At 46.0% G+C, this 21,887-nt stretch overlaps 1 protein-coding gene across 30 annotated transcripts in view; it reads right to left on the bottom strand.

Moving 5' to 3' along the window:
• NRXN1 (neurexin 1) overlaps positions 1–21,887 on the bottom strand; it is an 806,593-nt gene that overhangs the window by 312,354 nt on the left and 472,352 nt on the right. For 2 of the 30 annotated variants that reach the window (XM_054169868.1, XM_054169887.1), the window contains exon 1: positions 8,759–9,840. The exons of 26 other annotated variants lie outside the window; for them this stretch is intronic. In XM_054169868.1, coding sequence (XP_054025843.1) covers positions 8,759–8,996 — 238 coding nt within the window. In that variant the 5' untranslated portion in view covers positions 8,997–9,840. Of the gene's footprint in view, positions 1–8,758; positions 9,841–21,887 lie in introns of those variants that run through there. 2 more of the 30 variants (XM_054169860.1, XM_054169878.1) reach the window with 2 other exon arrangements.

The raw sequence follows: 21,887 nt of genomic DNA, 5'->3' as shown, positions 1-21,887 counted from the left end.
TAGAGGAGCCCTAACTCGGCTGCAGATACACAGGCATAAAAGAACACATTTGGAAAGCAGTCAACCTGCTTTAGAAACATGTTGGCGTTTCCTTACAGATACAGCTGCAGAAAAAGAGAGCTAAAGAAAGAGTTAACACTTGTGTCACTTCTGAGTAGGTGTCTGAGCACATCCCCCGCTAAGGTCCCAGAATGATCTGAGCAATGCTTTTCTTGCTGAGCTCTCCATCTCTCCATTCTTGAGCAGCAAGCTCTTCAGGAAACGCCTTTCTGCCTATTTAAAAGGGAGGCTTCTCATTGTGCCATTTACAGTTCAAATAGCTGCAACAGAACACCAGGCTGTGCACAGTCCTTACTCAGGTAAGCCCTGCCCCAGCTTCAACATTACCTTGCCTTCTGAGACTGGGGATCAGGGACACCATTTATCTATTGTACAGGGGGATCATGGACATTATGTATCTGTTGTCCAGGTACAGTTTTCTTATCAACCAAGCCCCAGAAACGAGAAAGCTTTTTGGCTCTTATCCTACCTGCAGAGCACGAGCCAGTCACACTCTTAATCTGGGCTGTTTTCATGGATTTGGCCAGCTCACTGCTTACAGAAATTCAGAACCAAGTGCTGCACTTTTCTATGGTGATTCAGTAATCACAGGTCAGAGGTGCTGACCTGCCACCTCCTCCCTGCCACCTCATCCCAGCTCTATAGAGAGCTGTCCAGCAGCACTTCTTCTCTCCTCCACTTTTTCCACTTGGCTTCACTGATTCATTTTTTTCTGTCAACTACAAAGGGAATAATTAAGGATATTGTTCTGACCAATTACACTTGTGGGTAAGGAATATGGTCACAGAGTATTTTTTAAACATTTTTAAGCCTTACAAAAATTTTTTTTTTTTTTTTTTTTTAAGCTTAAACCTATGGAGCATTTTCTCCTGAGGAGGAAGCACTGGTGAGGTGTATGTGTGTGCATGCAGATCTATAGAAAGCTATGAGAAACAGGAGGGAAAATTACTTCCATAAAGAAGGACCTTGGAATCCTGCTGGACAGCAAGTTCTCCTTGAGACAGCAATGTGGCCTTGTGGCCAAGAGGGCAAATGACATCCTGGGGTTCATCAAGGTAAGTGTGGCCAGCAGGGCTAGGGAGGTTCTCTTTTCCCTCTGTTTTGCCCTGTTGAGACCACACCTGCAATACTGTGTCCAGTTTTGGGCTCCCCAGTTCAAAAGAGAATCACCTGCTGGAGAGAGTCTAACAGAGCTACGAGGATGATTAAGGGGCTAGAGTATCTCTCTGATGAGGGAAGGCTGAGAGCCCTGGGTCTGTTTATTCTGAAGGAGAGAAGGCTGAGAGGGGACCTTATTGATGTCTACAAACATTTGAGGGCTGGGTGTCAGGGTGAAGGTGCCAGGCTCTTTTTGGTGGTGCCCTGTGACACGACAAGGAACAACAGGTACAAGCTGGAACACAGGAGGTTCCACCTCAACACAAGGGGAATCTTCTTTGCTGAGAGGGTGACAGAGCACTGGAATGGGCTGGCCAGAGAAGCTGTGGAGTCTCCTTCTGGAAAGACCTTCAAAATCTGCCTGGATGCATTCCCGTGTGACCTGCCCTAGGTGATCCTTCTTTGGCAAGGGGGTTGAACTCGATCACTCAAGGTCCCTTCCAGCCTCTGCCATTCTATGTGTCTGTGTTGCTATTTGGAAAGAAAATGTCTAAAAGATGGTAAGGACAAAGCCTCTCTTCTGCCTGTTTGTTACTTTTAACTTTACAGAACAGTGCTGTTATTTATAATAGACTTTTCCCATCAAATCAGACAGTTCCATTCTACTTATAATCACAGCTACGTTCACAAGTCAACTTATTATCACAGCAAGATCTATCAGCTCTGCCTACACTGTATTTACAAACTAGAAAGGAAGTTGTTAGCTCAGAAAAGAATTGCTACAGATACTGGGGCAGAGCTGAGGACATCAAACTTAATAACAGAGAGACAAATTAACTGATACTGGGGAAAGACAAGAAAGAGGTCAGTAATATCATCTTGATTACTCAGAAAGGTTAAGAACTGTTGTAAGCTTTGACCAAGGAAGAGACCAAAGGATTACAGGATGTTAGGGGTTGGAAGAGACCTCCAAAGATCATCGAATCCAAATCCCCTGCCAGAGCAGGAGCATAGAATCCAGCACAGGTCACACAGGAACACATCCAGACAGGGCTTGAAAGTCTCCAGAGAAGGAGACTCTAAAACCTCTCTGGGAAGCCTGCTCCAGTGCTCTGTGACCCTCACAGTGAAGAAGTTCCTCCTCGTGTTGAGGAGACGCAAGATTAACTTCTGTGAACTCCACTATGTGATCCACAGAAAAGAGAACAATTCCACATGTCATCCTATGGCAAACCATGCTAAGGGCCATCTGGATGAGAAAACATTAGAACTGTAGAATTGGTTCTGTACAGCAGAGGTTTGTCCATGGAGTCCTCCCCTGGACTAAAATGAAGAGACAGAAAGAAAATTTCCCTTAAAGCCAAGTCAACTTCTTACTATCAGAAAAAAATCCATCTTTGAAAATGAGAAACAGCAGGAAGTACGCTCTGGTGAAGGCTAAATTAATTTCTTCTGATAACTTCTTTCCAACAGTATTTGATTAAAAGACAATAAAGCATGCTTTAAATCCAGAAAAACATGGTTACCGCGGGCTGAGGCAAAAGCGGGATCGCTGATAAGTGACAACAGTGTTGTTATTTGTTTAGCTCTTGTAAAGGCACCCCAGTCAATCAATAGCTGTGCATGTACTGAGGCAGCAGGGCTTGTATAAAGATGCTTATCAGAAATCCATGAGCAACCTTCCACTTTTGATTACAGCGCTCCAGACTGCCCGCAAGACTGCTGAAGACTCCGTGCCTCCTTGACGAGCCATATTGACAGAAATAATCATATAGAAACCACGCTCCCTAATATGCATAGCTAACTGCACAGCCAATTAACCACCATGCTGGCTGAAATGGCTTTGTTATTCATTTTATTCCAACTGATGTTAATACTTTGGCAGCCGATGGGGGATAATAACCGATGGAGCATATTGGGAGTTTGGAAAGGGGATGCAAAATGTATATCATTTAAAGAGGTGGAGAAAGCTCCTATGCTTTGGAGTCTGAAAACAGGAAAATGTCTCAGTTGTGGGTAAGGAGCACTCAGAGCAGGAAAAGCATTTGAAAACCCATCAATGAAAAGAGACATTAAAAAAATAATAACTATGGATATACTATAAAGGAAGATTGTGATGTACAAGCAGGTTGGGAAATAAAAGATGAAACAAACAAAAAAAACCCACCCAATATTAAAAGAGATCTCTCTCTTTAAAGGAAAAAAAAAAAAAAAGGCAATTACATGATGAGGATGAGACTCTCTCACTTCTACCTCTAATAACACATTGAGTAATAATGCTTGAACATCTGGATACATTTACATGTAATGTTTTAATCAAAATACAACCACTTTCTGCAGCACAAGAAGCCTATTCTAACTGAAAAATGTCATTTCATCTACTCTAACCCCTACAAATATTTGGCATGATCCCTGAACAAGGGCTGCCTGATTCAGCCAGCAGTTTGGTACTCTAGCAATGGCCAGGCAGTGATTCCATTACAAAAGACTCACAAAATTAACACAGAATCACACAATTGTCAGGGTTGGAAGGGACCTCACAGATCATCTAGTTCCAATCCCCCTGCCACGGGCAGGGACACCTCACACTACATCAGGTTGCTCAGAGCCACACCCAGGCTGGCCTTCAAAACCAGCAGGGATGAGGCTTCCACCACCTCCCCGGGCAACCTGTGTCAGTGTCTCACCACCCTCATGGCGACTGTGATGACACCATCCCGGTGCTCAGCCTCAGTTCCTACCTCCAAAATATATTACCTTTTCTTCCTCAAAGCCCTCACTCTGTACAAACACTTCTTCCTGTCCAGGAACTTTGCTGCTAAAGCACTTCTTTAGCCCCTCTGTTCAAACTCTTAAATCCCTCTACTGTCCCACCACAAAGGTCCCAGGCACTTCTCCACCCCAAACTACCACTTTCTCAATAACTGCCCCCAGTATCCCATTTCCCCTTCTTCAGACTGTCTCTACCTCTCCTAAACCATTGGCCTATATCACAAGTCTCATTGAGTCAAATCCCTTCAGGCCCCCTGCTAAACCAAGCCATAAAATCACAGAATTAACCAGAGTGGAAAAGGCCTTGGAGCTCATCAAGTCCAACACCATCTCATCAACAAAACCATGGCACTGAGTGCCTCACCCACTCTTAAAACACTTCCAAGGATGGTGACTCCACCACCTCCCTGGGCAGCACATTCCAATGGCCAATCACTCTTTCTGTAAAGAATTTCTTCCTAACATCCAGCCTAAACCTCCCTTGGTGCAGCTTGAGACTGTGTCCTCTTGTTCTGGTGCTGGTTGCCTGGGAGAAGAGACCTCTACAACCTCCCTTCAGGTAGTTGTAGACAGCAATAAGGTCTTCCCTCAGCCTCCTCTTTTCCAGGCTAAACACCCCCAGCTCCCTCAGCCTCTCCTCACAGGGCTTGTTCCAGACCCCTCACCAGCTTTGTTGCCCTTCTCTGGGCATCTCCTTAATGCACCATCCCTACACATACTGCTCAGCTCTTTCTGTCCTGTCTATTCCCTCCCCATTTTTTGCCTTCTCTTTCCAAGCACATCCATATGACCAACACGCTGATTTCATTAGTCACCTCCTGGCTCTTACCCTGGCAGATTAAAAAACCCAGAATCAACTTATATTTATCAGAAAACAGCCTGAACAAGATCCTGAGAGTGCAGAGAGAAGAAGTAGCCAGGAGAGATGAACACATTGTGCTTGTCATTTGGCAAGCGGATGAGGAATTAGAGTGCAATAAAAGGCCCAGCCCAGTAGGGACCAGAGAGGTGTTGGCAGGAAGAAAGGAAGGAAGGGTGAATGAGGATGGTGACAGCCATCTATTTGGCTAGACTTTTAACTTTTTTTTGCTTATTCAACCTGCAGTTGTCACTTTGCACATCACCCATCGTGTTGCCGCATTCTTAAAGCAGCTGCCTTTTCTTCATTTAAAGTTACTGAGAGAGTTGCAATCTCTTTCCTTTTGTGTGGGCTTTTACAAAACCAGGGACTGTCTATAGCATCTAGAGGCACTGCAGTGTGAGATACTCCATCTACTCAAAGGAAAAAAGAAACACAGAGATTGCATGGTAGATATAGGTATAACAAAAGCAATAGTTGTCTTCTAAAGTGGAGCAAGGAGATATGAGCACAAAAGCATTAAGTAGGGAGGTGGTGGAAACCTCACCCCTGGAGATTTTTAAGGCCAGGCTGGATGTGGCTCTGAGCAACATGATCTAGTGTGAAGTGTCCCTGCCCACAGCAGGGGGGTTAGAACTAGATGATCCTTGAGGTCCCTTCCAACTCTAACAATCCTATGATTCTATAAGTGACCCACATGCTGCAGAGACCACCGGCAAGCATGGAGCAGCCTTCCATTTGTGAACATCAGTCTCTCTCTTTTACCTCTCTGTCTTTCTCTTTATGTTGATAATGCCACGATCCAGGGAATTATTTTCTTATTCATTCCTGCATTAAACTTTCACTTCTTTCAGCCCTCATTATCCTGCCCAAGTCTAATGAGAGTCAGCAAGCCAAAAATAAATAAATCATCTGGCCAAGCTCAGAAGATGTTTAAGTTTTACTTTTAGCATATCCAAAACCTGTGAGCTAAAAAAACAAGTAGTTTAAGAGGGGGAACTAATTGCTTGGTTGGAATTCACTTTGTGTCTCTGTGACACACAAAGCTGTCCACTAAAAACCACAGGAGATCATACTATGGAAGCAAAATCCCAGAAAAATTACCTGACGAGTGTTAGCAGCAAGATTGTGGTTTGGTTTTTCAACAGAAGTGGAAAAAATCCAACCATGCTGGGCTGTTGGCTTTGCTTATACTATTAGCTGGAATTGGGTTGACTCAAGGGAAACTGAAAGGATTAGAAAATATATGGAAGCTTCTGCTGGGAGGATGGGGGTGGCAGGGCTAGCCAGTGCCAGGGGGTGGAGGAGGATGGTGTGGATGTAATTTATTGAATGCCTGGGCAAAGTGCTTGTTTCTCCTTTCTTTGACACTTCTGATTCACAATATCAGAGAGCAACGCTTTCATCAGCGAATCAACTAATTGACCTACCCTAAAAGCATGGAGGATTTTGACTTTTAACAGGTATGATGCTACAAAACAGCTAAGAAGTAGCAAAAAAAAAAAAAAAGGCAGATATGAGGTCACCATACAGACTGCAACACTTCCACACAATGGAGGAGACTAACTGCAAAACCGAAGGGAGTTAACACCGAAGGATACAAGCCTGAAAATCATCACATTCTCACTCTCACCTGGTTAAACCAGCAGGGCTAGGACACTGGAGATGGGCACTTGGACATGGGGGTAAGGAAGAAGCAATGCCCTCTCCCGCCCTACCCCCCAGCCCCCTTTGACTGAAGCTTAGCAATGAAGTGGTGGGCTCCACAGGAGCTATGTCCAATGCTGCTCAGCTAGAAAGAGAAATGTCTCTGTCAGGCTTACAGAAACATAAAGGAACATTTCTCTGAAGAATTAATGACAGGAATTAGGTATTTTGAACAACTGTCAGGTAGTAGAGTTTCTGATAAACACAGAAAAGGAAAGAGGCTTAGAGTTATCAAGTAAACATTCTGAAAATACCTTCTTATGTCATGTAACATCCTTCATTTTCTCAAATCAGCTACTTAACTTCTGGAGAGGCTCCTGGGCCTCCCTGTGAAGTCCTTAAGTGGCAGCTCCACCACTTCATCTCTCATTTTCTTTAACAAGACTTCTTTCTCTTGAGAAAGCTGTTGGTTTGGGGTTTTTTGGGGGGTGGGGTTTTTTTGTTTGTGTTTTTTTACACCATCACCCTTTGATAAGGTCTGAGGCAATGTTTTTAAAAACTGGCAAAAGGTGTGACTTTAAAATGCATCCTAAGGAAGCGAGGCTGGTACCTCTACAATTACATCTCTTTCCAAACTAATAGCAAGCCCCCTAAAGGACATTGCCACATGGACAGAAATAGAAAGAATAATCAGCCTACACATATATGTGCACACACATACATCTTTAAGTTTTCCCCTTTAAGCACAGACAGCTCAGAACATGTAGCATCCTCAATCTTGTGCTGCCTCAGTGCACTACAGAGTGGTGGCCTGAATCTCTCAGTCTCTTTTTTTTTGGGAGGGGTGGGGGTGGGGGGGGGAGGAGGGAGGGAAGGAGAATTCGACCAGACATCTAACTTCCAAAAAAAATTAAATAACAACGACAACAAAATGCTTAAGGAGAGCCGTTTCTGTGCACTCTGCCTTTCCCAGCAGTGGTGTATTAAAGGGTATTTAGCACCCTGAGGAAATTCTCAGGTAAACAATACTATTGTATCTGCTAACGTTGGCATCGTTAATCACTGGAAAAAATCCAATAAATCCTAACTACCTCGTGCCTGCAACTAGGTCATCTCGCACAGAGATGCAAAGGCTAAGTACAAGATCTGGTTTTTACTTGGGGAAGCTTGTAAATGACATCGCATGATCGTGCAAATGAAGCAAGGCAAGACTAGAAAATGAAGAAGAATGGAGCTGTATAATCTAATCAAAAGCCAACAAGGGTTGTTTTTTTTCCTCTCTTTTTTTTTTTACCTTCTCTCCCTCTGAGACAAAGGGAAGCTTTAAATCCTTAAAGCACAGCCTGGTGTTTCGCTTTGAGATCTTTTGGTACCGCTGAACATATGCATTTCTATTGTGCATGTATTTATGCACAGGTTCACTTAACTATGCATGCAAAAAGAGAGAGAAAAACTGGAACAGGGCTGTTTAAAGGGCACTGAAGCGTCTTCCTGTCACTTTAGAAACTAAGTACCGGAGCAATGTAATTCTTAAGCAAAATGAATTTGCACCTGAAAAGAATTTTACCTCCACCCCTTTCCTGACCGCTACCGTGGGCATTGCTCGCCCTTCTCAGTGTCTAAACGCTCACTTTTTCCCGAATAATTAGCTGACCTGTGCTTTAATTCACCAGACTTTCCACCAGGGTAATGAATTGGAAGGAGCACGATCCTCACCGGCGGTATAAGCACGGCACAGGCTCCCTCCCAGCCCATCGCTCAGGTCCCTCTGGAGCCCTGCCCTGCCTCTCGCAGCACCACAGGCAGCTCGCTCCGGGCTGGGCCAGGTGTCCCCGAGCTGCAACAGGGACGGTGCAGGGAGAGGACGGGTTCGCGAAGCGAGGACTGGCGCTGCCGCGGCGCTCCCACTCCGGGGGCGCCTTCGGGCTGGGCGGGATGAGGGGTGCGGGACAGCCTATCCTCCGCCCTGCTCCCAGCACGGGGTCGCTGCCATTCCCTAGAGGATGCCCGGCAGCTCCCGGGACGCGCCAGCCGCCAGCCGCCGTCCCTCTCGGCTGGAGGCCAGCCGAGCGCACTCCCGGCCCCGCTCCGCCCCGCACCGGCGGCGGCTCCTCGGCCCCGAGCCAGGAGCGGCGGGACCGGCCCGCACCACGCCCGACAGAGACTGTCCCCGCAGCCTTTCTCCCGCCTTCCCGGCGACCGCGGCTGCAGCCCCCAGCCCGCAGGGTCCCGGCAGCCCGCGCCTGACCTCTGCGGGGCGGCACAGCACGGCACAGCACACACCCGACCATGCAACGGGTACCGAGCGGCATCCGAACCCACCGTGTCCGCCTCGCAAGGAAGCCGGTGACCTGTAGATCGCGATAGGCACTGAATGATGCTTGCTGCTGCCATGGAAATGGTGAATGTGATGAGAGCCCAAACTGGAGGCTCCCCACGCCACCCCAAGGAGGCCGCTGAGAGTGAGCGGGACTATCCAGAGCAGGGCCAAGCGGCCGCCGGCGCTGCTGCTGCTGGTGGCGGGTCCCGGCTCCGGGGTGCCCCTGAGGAACCCCCCCATCCTCCGGTGCACGGCGAGCCGGCCCGCGGCGTCCTCGGGAGGAGCAGCAGCCGCGGCCAAGGAGGCAAACTTTGGACAGAGACTCACACACACGGGCACTGGCGGCAGCTCACCGCACCAGGCGAGCCATCTCTTCTTCCCTTTGGGAAAGCTTATGAGGATCCTTTTCTCCGGGTCGTCTTCTACCCAAAACAATCCGAGACATAGTCAGAGGCGGAGAATCCAGGCAGTTCAGAGCCTTCACAAAGAGGTGGAAGAGGGGGAAAAGCCCCGCGCTCAAACAATCGCTAGTTTCAGCTTTCCCGGGGCTGGTGCTCATTAACAATACTCCACAGCTGCAAGGGCTACGAGAGTGCCAAGCATTCCCCCATCCTCAGTAATCCACAGTGTAGCCAATCATGCCACATTTCTGCTAAGAAAGAAAAAAGGGGATGCCACTCCATCAGCCAGCGTTGGGAAAGCAGAGAAAAATCAAACTGCTGCTCTTCCCTCCATTCATCTCCAAACTGGTGAGCCCTCACCCAGCGATCTCTCTCCCGGCGCTCACACACACCACACACACACCACACACACTCGCTGCCAGACAATAATCAGGCTGCTCCGGCAATCTCAGTGGGCTGACTATTGACAGTAATACCTCGAGGATGTTTTCAGGGAGAATAGTGCACCCTTATGAAAGAAGCAGGGAAAAAAATAAAATATTTTTAAAAAAATAAAAAAGAGGCATGCTTGCGAAGCGCAGGGCTATGCAAATCTGCAGTCTCCAAACAGCAAATCGCTGAAGCCTGGATGCAATGCAGAGGACGAGCCTATGTTAAAGAGGGAGGCTGAGTTCAGCTCCCACACACAGCCGCGCTGCCTCTTCCTCTGCCTTTCGGGGAGCCGCACGCTGCCAGAGCAGGGCTGGGGCGGTGCGGGGGGGACGACACACAGACACACACGGACATACAGACACACGCCGCTCTGCCCCGTCCGCCACCCACCAGCGCCGCGGAGTCAGCAGCAGGGCGGGAGCGATTCCCTTCCTCTGAGAGTTCTAATCTACCAGCGTCTTGACAAACCAGTTTAATCTTAAAACAAATGATTTCGGGTCTGTTAATTAGCCTAAAACTTCACCCATCAGATGTGACCCTGCCTGTCCGAGCACCGCCTTTGATTTTCCGCTAATTACGCACCCGCCGCCTAACAAAGAGTTACTGGGTTGGGATTTCTTTATTAATTTTTTTTTTTTTTTTGCCTCTCCAGCACCACTCAACTACCGCACCTCGGCTGCCCACCGCTGATGCGGTCGCAAACTGATCTGGAAAAAAAAAAGCATAAAAAATTGCACAATCGGGTTCGGGCTGAGCCTCTCCTCGCCCACCCCCAGCTGTAGGGCGGCGCCGGCAGCTCCCGCATCACCCCGCGGGCGCAGAACCGGCCCCGGCGCCTGCCCCGAGAACAGCGGGAAGGGCTCCAGCCGCCGGGGGTGGGAGATGTCACGCTGAGAAACCGCGGATCCGAGCTCGAAGGGAGAACATGTCACCCCCGCGGCGGGCCCGGCGGCAGCCGCGGGAGGGGCAGCCCCTGCAGTACCGCACCTGGGCACGGCAGGGTGCGGGAGCCGCCCGCTCCCGCCTCTCCTCTCCCTCCCCCGTCTCCATCCTGCCGTAGATCTTGTGCCATGCCTCCAGCAGCATGAGATCATGCGGGCTGCCGAAAGGGAGAGGGCGAGCAGTGGGCGTGAGAACCGCGGGTTTTGATACATTTCGCGTTAATTTAAACGAAAAGCACGGCGATGTGCTGAGGCACTTCCCAATTCCCGCGGGTGCGAAGGGAAGTCACAGCCCTTACTCAGCTGCGTAGGCTCAGGAGCGACAAAGGCGTTTCACACACACACCCCCGGCGAGGAGAATCGCCCTTCATCGCGGGGTTGCGCCGGGGACCAAAGAACCCCGACCCCCCTACACACACCACCCGTGGCAGGAGCGAAGAAGCGGCAGCTCCCGCCCTGCCCCGGGGCCACTGCGTTTCCCGGCTCCGCCGCCGCCCCGTCCGGACTCCCCGCAACGCAGGCTCGCCGCGTACCGAAACTTTGGCAAAGGTAAATTGTAACCAAGTGATAACGCAGCGATGAAAGACCTCGGCGGAGCAAGCCCAAAACCTCCAGGGGCTCAGCGCTCAAGCCCGCTCTCTGCTGCGAGGCAGCGCACACACGCACTGGAGGAAGCCCGCAAGAGCCAACGGGCATGGAGCTTCCCCTCCTGCTCCCCCCAAGCCCAGCTCCGCACGCTGGCCCTGGTGGGGAGCGGGTTCTCTTCTACCATCCCTGGCTTGCCACCGGGAAAAACAGCTGATAAGGAAGTCAGTGACTTTTCCAACCAGTCTGAAGAAGCCTCGGTGTAAAAGAAGAAAGCAAGCCCAATTTTCCAAACTATCAGCTTGCAACTGCTATGCACTGTCACCTCTTAAAAAATAAAATGCAATTAATTCTCTTAAGGTTTCAAGTCAAGGAAAGAAGGAAAAAGAAAAGAGACCTTAAAGAAAAATTGTCTAGTGGAGAGCAACTGAGATTATGAAGGGATCAGAACATTTACCTTGACAGGCTAAGAGAGCTGGGGCTGTTGAGGCATGAGAATGGCATACTGAGGGGGGATCTCATTAATGCTGATCAACGTCTAAAGGGCAAGTGTTCTCCAACGTTTTCAGACATAGAAATGTCTGAAACCCAGATCTTTTTAGTATTGAGACATCCTATGTACAGGTCCTTACATTCATCAGAGTTTACAGTGGCAAGTGGAAACCTTAGCTTGGGTGTTTTCTTCTCTAAGTGCTGTCTATGAGATGGATAAACATAAATTCTGGCCTGCTTAATTGTAATCAGAAAATGTCCACAAGGTTTTCAAATGAAGGGAGATCCCATACCCAGTAGTGGAGAAAAGCTGTTAGAGAAAGGCACAGGAAGTGTGTTAAGTGTTCATTGAATATTTAAAGGGTGAGTGTCAGGAGAATAGAGCCAGACTCCTAGTGATGCCTAGTCACAGGACAAGGGACAATGGGCACAAACTGCAACCCAGAAGGTTTCATGTAAATGTGTGTGTGGGGGGGGGGGGAGGTGTGTGGAAATAATTTTGAGGGTGGAAGAGCACAGGACCAAACTACCCAAAGAGATTGTAGAGTCTTCATCTTTGGAGGCATTTCAAACCCACCTAGACTTGTTTCTATGTGGCCTGCCTGAAGCAATCCTGCTCTGGCAGGGGGGTTGGACTCAATGATCTTCAGAGAGCCATTCCAGCCCCTACCAACTGCATGATTGTGTATGTGAAACGTCAGCTTGGATTCACCCTCTCTCCTGTAATTAAATCCCCTGATGGGTATTTCCTGTTATATCTGTTAGAAATGTTATCCATAAATACCACTTAGGTTTTCCAGCAATCTGACTCAGGAAACAAAATATTTCAGTCAGTCACTGGAACTGGTTTTTCAGTAAACTCTTCACACGTTGCTGCCATTTTAGAAACATGCAGCAGATAACTGACTGTTCTTAATGATTCTAGACATCCTACAGACAAGTAACTTAAAATTGTTATCACCTCTCTGAAATAGGAAGCCAATATTGCCAACCATGCAACCATACAGTTGGCAACGCAGTTGTTCAGATACAATTTCAGTTGGCAGTCCTGTCTAGACTAACTTCTGCTCAGCTGTTTAAAGGCCTCCAGCAGAAGTGGTATTCTGCTACTTTGTAGTAGGAGTTTCCTTGTTAGTACCCAGAAAAACATTGGTAGCTGCTTTTTGTGGGTTCCTGATGGGTGTTGAGCTTGCAACAGAAGCTTTCCACACTGCCCTTCCAGCCTGAGGGTTGTTCATTCAATGTGAGTTGAAGACACACTTTGGTGTCGGTTCAGTAGGACTTTGTGTAAGTGTTCTTTGGGTTCATAGAATGGCTTAGTTTGGAAGGGACCTCAGAGATCTTCTACTCCAACCTCCCTGCCATAGGCAGGCATTCATCTCAACTAGACTTGGCTTCTCAAGGCCTCATCCAACCTGGCCTTGAGCACCCCCAGGGAGAAGGCGTCCACCCCCCTGGACAACCTATTCCATAGTCTCACCACCCTCATACTGAAGAACTTCTTCCTAAGATCCAGCACTCTCCATCAGCTTAAAACCATTTCCCGTTGTCCTGTCTCTAGACACCCTCATGAAAAGTCCTTCTGCAGCATTCCTGTAGGATCCCTTCAGGTACTGGAAGGCAGCTCTAAGATCTCCTTGGAGTCCTCTCTTCTCCAGGCTATACAACCCCAGCTCCCTCAGCCTGTCCTCACAGCAGAGGTGCTCCAACCCTTGGATCATTCTTGTGGTCCTCCTCTGGACTCTATCCAACAGCTCTGTGTCCTTCTTATGCTGGGGGAATACGTTTGTAGCTTGAACACCTCCATCTCAATTCTTACTCCATCTGCCATCTACCGTGTGAGAGAGGCCTGAAGTGCTTAGATACCAAGAACAAATGAATAAAATGTTTAGGTACTTCAGAAGTGCTTCACTTAATATCTCACTGAAGATAAAAAGGGTGTTTAAGCGGCCGGCATTATTAAATGTGTACTATTTATGCAGTGCACACACACAACTGCCACTGAAGTTTCCAGTTTAAATTTGTGTTTGGAGACTACTTAGGGAAGTGGTTTTTTTTCATGAGATAGATTATAATGGGTCATTTTTAGGTGCTAGATGATGAAGTTAAACACTACTTGGGGACCGTTAAATTAACGTATTGTTCTTGCCACTGCCTATCCGAGCCAAGAGTTGAAGACACAAAGGCCAATATCCACAAAGCATCAAACTCTTGTTTAAGTACTTAGATAAAATGGGAATGAGGAGACTAAGGTCTAAGCAGGCATCTCTTCCTGGATCTGGCAACGTGCTCAGCACCTTCTATGGCCTAGCTTTAATTTTAACAACATCTGACATTTTCCTGGCTCTGTACTCTGAACCACAGAGGCAAACAAGGGGGAAAATTATCTAAGCTGCAGGGAGGAGAAAGGTGATGTCCTGCAGTGCACAGGTGAGAAATGAGGAGAAGGAATTTTCAGCAAATACCATAAGAAAGCTTGAAAATGGAAAGAATAATAGGAAGGTGAAAAGGATGGTGGAGAAGGAAGAGTGTATGAAAGCAAAGGGGACAGGAAGGCAAAAGAAGGAAATTCCAGGAAGTAAAATCCATCCTCTCTGGCTCAGTATTTTTGTGATAACAGCAAGCACTTCTTTCCAATTTGAAGCAAAGCTTGCTAGTCAGATACTTCTAGTCTTTTCATGTTTTATTAAAAAAGCTTAATTGGGTCTTAGCACTCAGAGTTAAGCTTTTTAATGAAAAGTAAAAGTTAAAAGCATCTGCAAGTAAACATCGTGAAAACCAATGGTAAGCAGCATTTCTTACATAAAATACTTTCCTTTTTTACCCCCTGCTGGTATCAGAGCAGGAAACTTTGCTATCTGACTAGCTGAAGTTGTAATAATATGAGTTTAATCCCCATGGGTACAGAATCATGTATTCCTGACACCCTCAGCATTGTGGTATCAGCCTGTGAAGGTTCACTCAAAGACAGAGGAAGTGGTACAAAAGAAGGCAAGAAACAAAGAGCTTGTGTAAACAAATAAACACCTCGTTGCAGGCACAGCAAAGAAAATGAGAAAATGAACTAAACAGGTTTTAGCATTTCAGAAACAGCTCAGTGAAGTTAATGTAATGGATTTTCCTTTTTTTAACCCTGTTTAACACTTCACCCTGTGCAGGTCACATCAGTAGGAAATGGGACTTTTAATGAAGTTATTTCCACCAAGTGAACTCTTTTAATACCAGAAGGTTGCTAATTTATGAGCAAGAATATCCTTAATTGCAAACCCACATATTTTGCTGTCTTCTTCTAATGCCATTGTCCTGTAAACACCAAATGCTCCAAAAGATTCATGCAAGAAACCCCAACCAAACAACAACAAAACAAAGTACTTCCACAAGTATCATTTACATTATTTCCCCAAATAAAATCAGATACTTCTTGCTCATATGACCACCTATCTCTACACCTTCATTCTTGTCAATACAGCTGTATCACTGAAGATGAGCAGCTTTGGTGACACCAGCAAAACTTCAGTGCAGAGCGTGCCTCAGGCTACCAGTTGTTGTCACTTACATTCAGGGCTCCTTTAGGTTAAATGTCACCTTATGCAACCAGGCTTCCTCTGGCCATCTCTGGTTCTCCAGAAATGAAATCCTGCACTTACTGTTGCCACAGCCAAACTCCTGGAGCTTGTGTGCTGCTCAGCAAACTCAGAGAGCAAAAAACCCCACCACCTCCACAAGTACATATTAGTGTCACAAGGAATGGTGTTTACACAGAATCACAGAATGGTAGGGGTTGGAAGGGGCCTCTGGAGATCATCCAGTCCAACCTCCCTGCTAGAGCAGGATCACCTAGCTTAAATCCCACAAGATCACAATGTCCAGCTGGGTTTGGAATGCCTTCAGAGATGGAGACTCCACAACCACTCCGGCCAGCCTGGTCCAGGACTCCAGCACCCTCACAGCAAAAGAAGTTTTTCCTCATATTCAGATGGAACCTTCTGGGTTGCAGTTTGTGCCCAGTGCCCCTTATCCTGTCACTAGGAATCATGGAGAAGAGTCTAGCTCCATCCTCCTGGCACTCACCCTTGTGTCAATGAACACTTTAACCCACTTCACAGAATCACCAAGGTTGGAAGAGACCTCAAAGATCAAGTCCAACCTGTCACCATCAAGTCCAACCTGTCACCATCAAGTCCAACCTGTCACCACAGACTTCCTGTATTTCTGTCTAACAGCTTTTCTCCACTGCTGGGTATGGGATCTCCCTTCATTTGAAAATCTTGTGGACATTTTCTGATCACAATTAAGCAGGCCAGAATTTATGTTTATCCATCCCACAGACAGCATCTTAGAGAAGAAAACACCCAAGCTAAGGTTTCCACTTGCCACTGTAAACTCTGATGAATGTAAGGACCTGTACATAGGATGTCTCAATACTAAAAAGATCTGATTTTCAGACATTTCTATGTCTGAAAACATTGGAGGTGTTATTTTCTCTCTCTTAAAGAGCAAAGAATGTTCCTTTCAAAAATCAACGAATTGCAAGATACCTTTCATCTGTGGGTAACTATGGGCAGTTTGTGCCCTAACCCTATCTAACTTAAGGCAGAAACCCTTTACTTCAGAAAGGAAGCCAATAAACATTATCACATTAAATGCTTGGACACTTTGGAAGGTAAAATATATAATACTAGGACAGGTGATTGGAGTATTTGTGCAGTCACTGAGTTTCATGCACAGAAATTCAAATTTTTGGTGATGGTGTGAAATAAAAGGGAGCTTGCAATGGAAATACCCAGGCTGCTTTCTCTGTCATGCAGCTATACTCTCTATGTGCATAGTACAAAATAAATCCCAGTACAGTTAACAAGTCTTGCTGTCCTTAAATCTGTCCATCCAAATAGGCTTACATTTCCACAATAAACGTTTCTTGGCCCTGTGTGTGTAAAGAGAGAAATAATCTCTTTATCTCTATTCCTTGCTGTCGAAAGCAAGCTGATCTTTATTTTGTTTCATTTTGTTGAACCCATGCACATAAGCCAGATCCCTTCCATTTAGGTAGGAGAACATTTTCCAAATGGGAATTCTGACCCTGAAAGGAAGCTCCTTCTTGGTTTGAAATAGCCCTGGTTGGTCTATCCGTTGTCAGGGCACTTTGCCAAGTCCATCTACTGCTACTTGTGTTAGCCCTGGTTTGACCTGCCTTGAGGAGGATGCCTCACACTCCACAGGGGGATTTGTCTTTTGTCAGCTACCAGTGCTGCAATGCCACTTCATATCATTTTGATTTTTAGGTTTTTCTTCTTTTGGCCTGACATTGTACAAAGGGTAGGTTCTCCTTTTTGTTCCAACATCTTCCTTATGAAGAGAGACTGAGGCAGCTTGGGTCTCTAGCTTGGAGAGGAGACAATGAGGTGACCTCATTAATGTTTATAAAGATCTAAAGGGCGAGTGCCCAAAGGATGGGGTCAGGCTCTGCTCAGTGATGCCCAAGGACAGCACAAGGGGCAATAGGTGGAAGTTGTGGCATAGGAAGTTCCATGTAAGCATGAGGAAGAATTTTTTCCCTGTGAGAGTGACAGAACACTGGAGAGGCTACTCAGGGGTGTTGTGGAGTCTCCCTCTCTGAAGATACTCAAGACCCATCTGGATGCATTCCAGTGGGATCTGCTCTAGGTGATCCTGCTCTGGCTGAGGGGTTGGACTGGATGATTTTTTGAGGTCCCTTCCAGCTTTTAACATTCTGTGATTCTGTGATAAAGCCCCAGGAATTAAGGAAAAAAATCCACCTCTATATACATGGATGTATTTAAGAGATTTGTTGTCCTGTGTCAAGCAGGGCAGTCTGTACTCCTGTTCTCTCTGGACTACTTGCATGAGCAGTTAATTCTATGGACAATTAGACTGCTGTAGAACCTGCAAAAGTCTCTCTGATTTCTACCAGTGCTGCTGCAGGAACTGGCACTGCATTGCTGCAAAAAGAAAAAAAAAAAGGAAGGAGAGATCCCTGACTAAAGCTTCAGTGCTACTAATTTGAACTCCTCATTGAATACTTCAGCTGGGGACAAAAAAAAGCAAACAAAAAACCCCAAGCCCCAACACACCAAAAAGGTGCCATCAAGCAAGCAAACACACACACACACACACACACAAAACCAGCAAAAAAGAACTGCAAAAATAGGTTGCAAATTAGTCATCAAGAAGTGCAATGAGATCAGTGTCAGATGCCAATAACAGCACCCAGAGTTGTGCTCTTTTGTGTCCAGCACAAGCACAAGAAGTACCTGCAGAGCCTAGTTGTTGACAAAGGCCTCCAGGAATGGGGAAAGTGCCTGCACTGGGTTGCTTGCAGCTCTTGTTCTGGTTTACCATACACAATACTCAAGATATTAAATGCCATGTCAAGGTCAAGCTCACTCTAGACTCAAAGTGCAATGGTCCTAAAACAGAGAAATTGAGTTTAAAGACCTTTACAAGGCAAAATTGATTGCCTTTTTTATTTTTCTTTATGGTGGGAAGCCCACTGCTAGCCAGGAAAGCCCTGTTTGTGGAGTACCCAAAGTCAGTAACAGCCAGAAGGGCATTTTTAAGCAGGTTTTCCTGCCAGGATTTCTGACACCATCCATCATGATTCATGGCTGGCCGCTTCCCCTCCTTCCTGGCCTTGGTGGAGAGGATACAGAGTGGAGTTCCCCCTCCAGCCTTCCCTGAGTGCATTGCTCCTCTAACCATACTGACAGAGCAAGGGGTGAGGGACAGCCTGCTACCATTCAGTTCACTCTTCTAGTTCAATACATGGCCCTAGTCATAGTGTTGCCAGCCAGCTGTAGAAATGACTGACTTGAAAAAGCAGAGGTGTAAGAAGATGACATTAACTTTAGGCATTCAGAACTTTGAAGTGCCCAAATACTTGCCTTTTGCTCTGCCTCCCCTCCTTCCTTCTTTCTGAACAAATTCTAAACCAATTCCTTTCCTTTTCTTTTTTCTTTCCTTTCCCCTTCCTTTCTTTTCCCCTTTCCCCTTTCCTCCCCTTCCAAATTCCTTCAAAATTCCTTCTTCACTTTCTCCCTTCCTCTCTTCTTAAATCCTTCCTTCCAAATCCCTTCCTTCCTTTCTTCTGAATTCCTTATTTTCAAATTACTTCCAAATTCCTTCTGAATTCCTTCCCTCCTAATTCCACATTCCCCCTCCCACAAGCTGAAGAGGCACCAGCATCGTGCAGAAGCCACGTTTGTTGGTAGCGCCAAGCAGGTTCTCTGTAGCTGAGTTGGGAAAGCTCTGAATGCAGAGCCTTAAAATGGAAATGCTGACATAATCTTAGCCATAGTGGCACACACACTGCCACTCCAATAATCCTTCTAATCTAATCTATTAGCCCTGGGGGGGATGGAGACTCAATTGCTGGGCTCAGACAGCCTTTCTGAGGCTCGATTCCAATTGCATAATTATTCTACATCCTCTGAGTTCTCTAAAGCACATTTCAGATGTGCCGTCGTGCACTCCGAAATATTTGTTCTTCAGAGACTGATTGGACTTCTGTAAATCACTGTTATTATTATTTTTATTATTCTATTTCTTCCCACCTTAAAGAGAGAGATGACCTCAGAGGCATGTGAAAAAATTGTTAATCAAGTTTACACTGTGTAACACTCTTTTGTGTGTGAAAGGCTTCGTTTTTTCCCCCAGATTTCCTCAGTTATGTTGCCAAGGTGATTCCCCTAGAGAGCCATGTGTTTATCTTGACAGGTGTTAGTGAGATCTGGGGAGTCTCAGTGGAATTGTTACTGCTTGCTTTGAGGTACAGTAGAAAACATTAGGTCTGCAAACTAATAAACTCCACTTATTAGGTTCTAAATAAAATAAACCACCGAGTAAGTTGGATTAATCTACTAATGCCTTTCTAATTAAGCTTTTATTGGGCATATGGTGTGGTCTTGCAATTTTCCTCATGCAGCAAGCACAAGCAAAAATTCCATATCAAGCCTACATTTATTTCTTCTGTTACCTATCAGCCTCAAAAACTTGCTATCACAATTATCTTCAGTTTGATATTTTGCTACTATCATCTTTCATAGATTCATAGAATAGTTTGGGTTGCAAGGGACCTTAAAGATCATCTCATCCCAACCCCCCTCCCATGGGCAGAGACACCTTTCACTACATCAGGTTGCTCCAGCCTGCCCTCGGACACCTCCAGAAAGGAAGCATCTACCACTTCCCTGGGAAACCTGTTCCAGGGTCTCACCACCCTCACTGGAAAGAATTTCTTCCTAATCTCCAGTCTAAATCTGCCCTCCTCAATCCATTGCCCCTCATCCTATCACTCCAAACCCTTGTAAAAAAGTCTCTACCTATGCTTCTTGTAGGCCCCTTTCAGGCACTGGAAGGCTGCTTTGATTATAAGACTAAATGTGTATAAAAAGAATATCTATATAAGAAGCAAGCAGATGAAGAAAAGAAACAGGAGTCACCACTGATGGAAGAGAAAAATACAACTTCTTCTGCCGTTGCTAGGGGAAAAAATCCAAACCAGTGCTGCTAACTTATAATGACATTAAAATGCATTCTGTGACCTGTTCTGACAATGTCAGGGAATCGTTAACTAAATATTGTCACTTCTGAAGTTAAATAATCATTCCTTAGTCACAGCCTAGTAGAGTTTCCCAGCCCTGAACTGTACCAAGCTGCATTTTTTCATGTTGCATGTTAGAACCAATGAAACTAGAGATGTTTTGCCAAAAGCAGAGAATGAGTTTGGAGAGAGGTGAAACGAGATGCCATCATTGCCAGCCAGCTATGCTTTTTGCTTTTAATTGTCATTTTCCTTCTCCCTCTGTATGTACAAGAGGAGAACACATGAAAACGTGCTCCTTAGCAACATTCATCTTCTGGGAACACGCTGCTGAATTTAGGTACAAACCCACAACGACATCTCAAAGATCAGCAATATCTCACAGGCTTCAGCGTTGATATAAAATGTAAATCCCTCATTTCCTATTGTTTTCAGTTTCCCACTCTCCTGGGCGCTGGCTGGGGTTAAACCATGCCACCCAGATAAAGAGTTTTGCTTTGCTTTCCTATTTTCAAATTCCCCTTGGAGACAACACAAAAAATGTTGATCTTTTCATAGCCATGCTGTCCCCTCCCTTTATTTGCTTCGACAACAAATTAGCAGCCAAGTTGGGTTTCTGTTTTTGTTTGGGGTTTTTGGGTTTCGGTGTTTTCTTTGTTTGTTTGTTTTGTGTGGAGGATAAGAAAATAGACACAGTGGAAACAGAGTGAGAACACAGTTTTTCTTTCCTTCAGCACCAGCAGCCAGAAACAGTATGAAAGCAATGGATCATGAAGAAAAGCAATTTCCTACTTCAGGGATTAAGCAATGCTCTCTTTTGTAATGTTAAATGAAAGTTCTAGTTGTCTTTTATTTATTTCTTTTTTTTTTCCCTCCAAGTAATACTGATTTATCCCCCCTCCCCCCCCAATTCAAATAAATAGTCACTAGAGAAGTTCCAATAGAATTCCCAGCACATCACTTCCCAGCCAATCAATAACACAGATAAAATCCTTTATGTTGTACTTCTTTGAGCAGGCCTATTGATAGGGCAAGAAAAATTAAGCTACTACAGAAGCCAAAGATAATTAACTTAACGAGGGAGACTGTCTGGTGATATACATTTGCTCTGTTCATTTCCCAAGGACAAATATAGGGGATTCTAATAAAGAAAATAAACAGATTTTTGCTGAAGCACTCAAATAAAGACAGCTTCCTACATTTTCCTGTCACAGGACACATCTCTTATCAAGTGACACTGTCAACTGAACTACATCTGTGATGATACATGGTTAGGCTACCAGGTGATGGACCATACCCTCACCTAAAACATGACCCTACACTTCCCTATGGTAGTATGGGAAAGATGGAAGTCCAAAAATTCATAGAATGGTTTAGGCTGAAGATCATCTTGTTCCGATCCTCCTGCCACGGGCAGGCACACCTTCCATCAGCCTAGGTTGCTCAAGGCTTTATCCAGCTTGCCCTCAGACACCTCCAGGGAGGAGGCATCCACCACCTCCTTGGGCAACCTATTCCAGTGTCTCACCACCCTCACCATCAAGATTTGCTTCCTAATCTCCAGTCTAAATCTGCCCTCCTCAAGCTTCACTTTACTGATGCCAGGTGACATGGAGAAGGCTGAGGTTCTCAATGACTTCTTTACCTCAGTCTTCACTGGCAGGGGCTCCAGCTGCACTCCCAGAATAATGGCAGATAATGGCAGGGACTGGAAGAAGGA

This window comes from Dryobates pubescens, chromosome 2 (assembly GCF_014839835.1).
Source record: "Dryobates pubescens isolate bDryPub1 chromosome 2, bDryPub1.pri, whole genome shotgun sequence".
Classification (NCBI taxonomy): domain Eukaryota; kingdom Metazoa; phylum Chordata; class Aves; order Piciformes; family Picidae; genus Dryobates; species Dryobates pubescens.
Note: the sequence above shows the minus strand (reverse complement) of the source record. Positions and strands in the feature narration are given on the sequence as shown.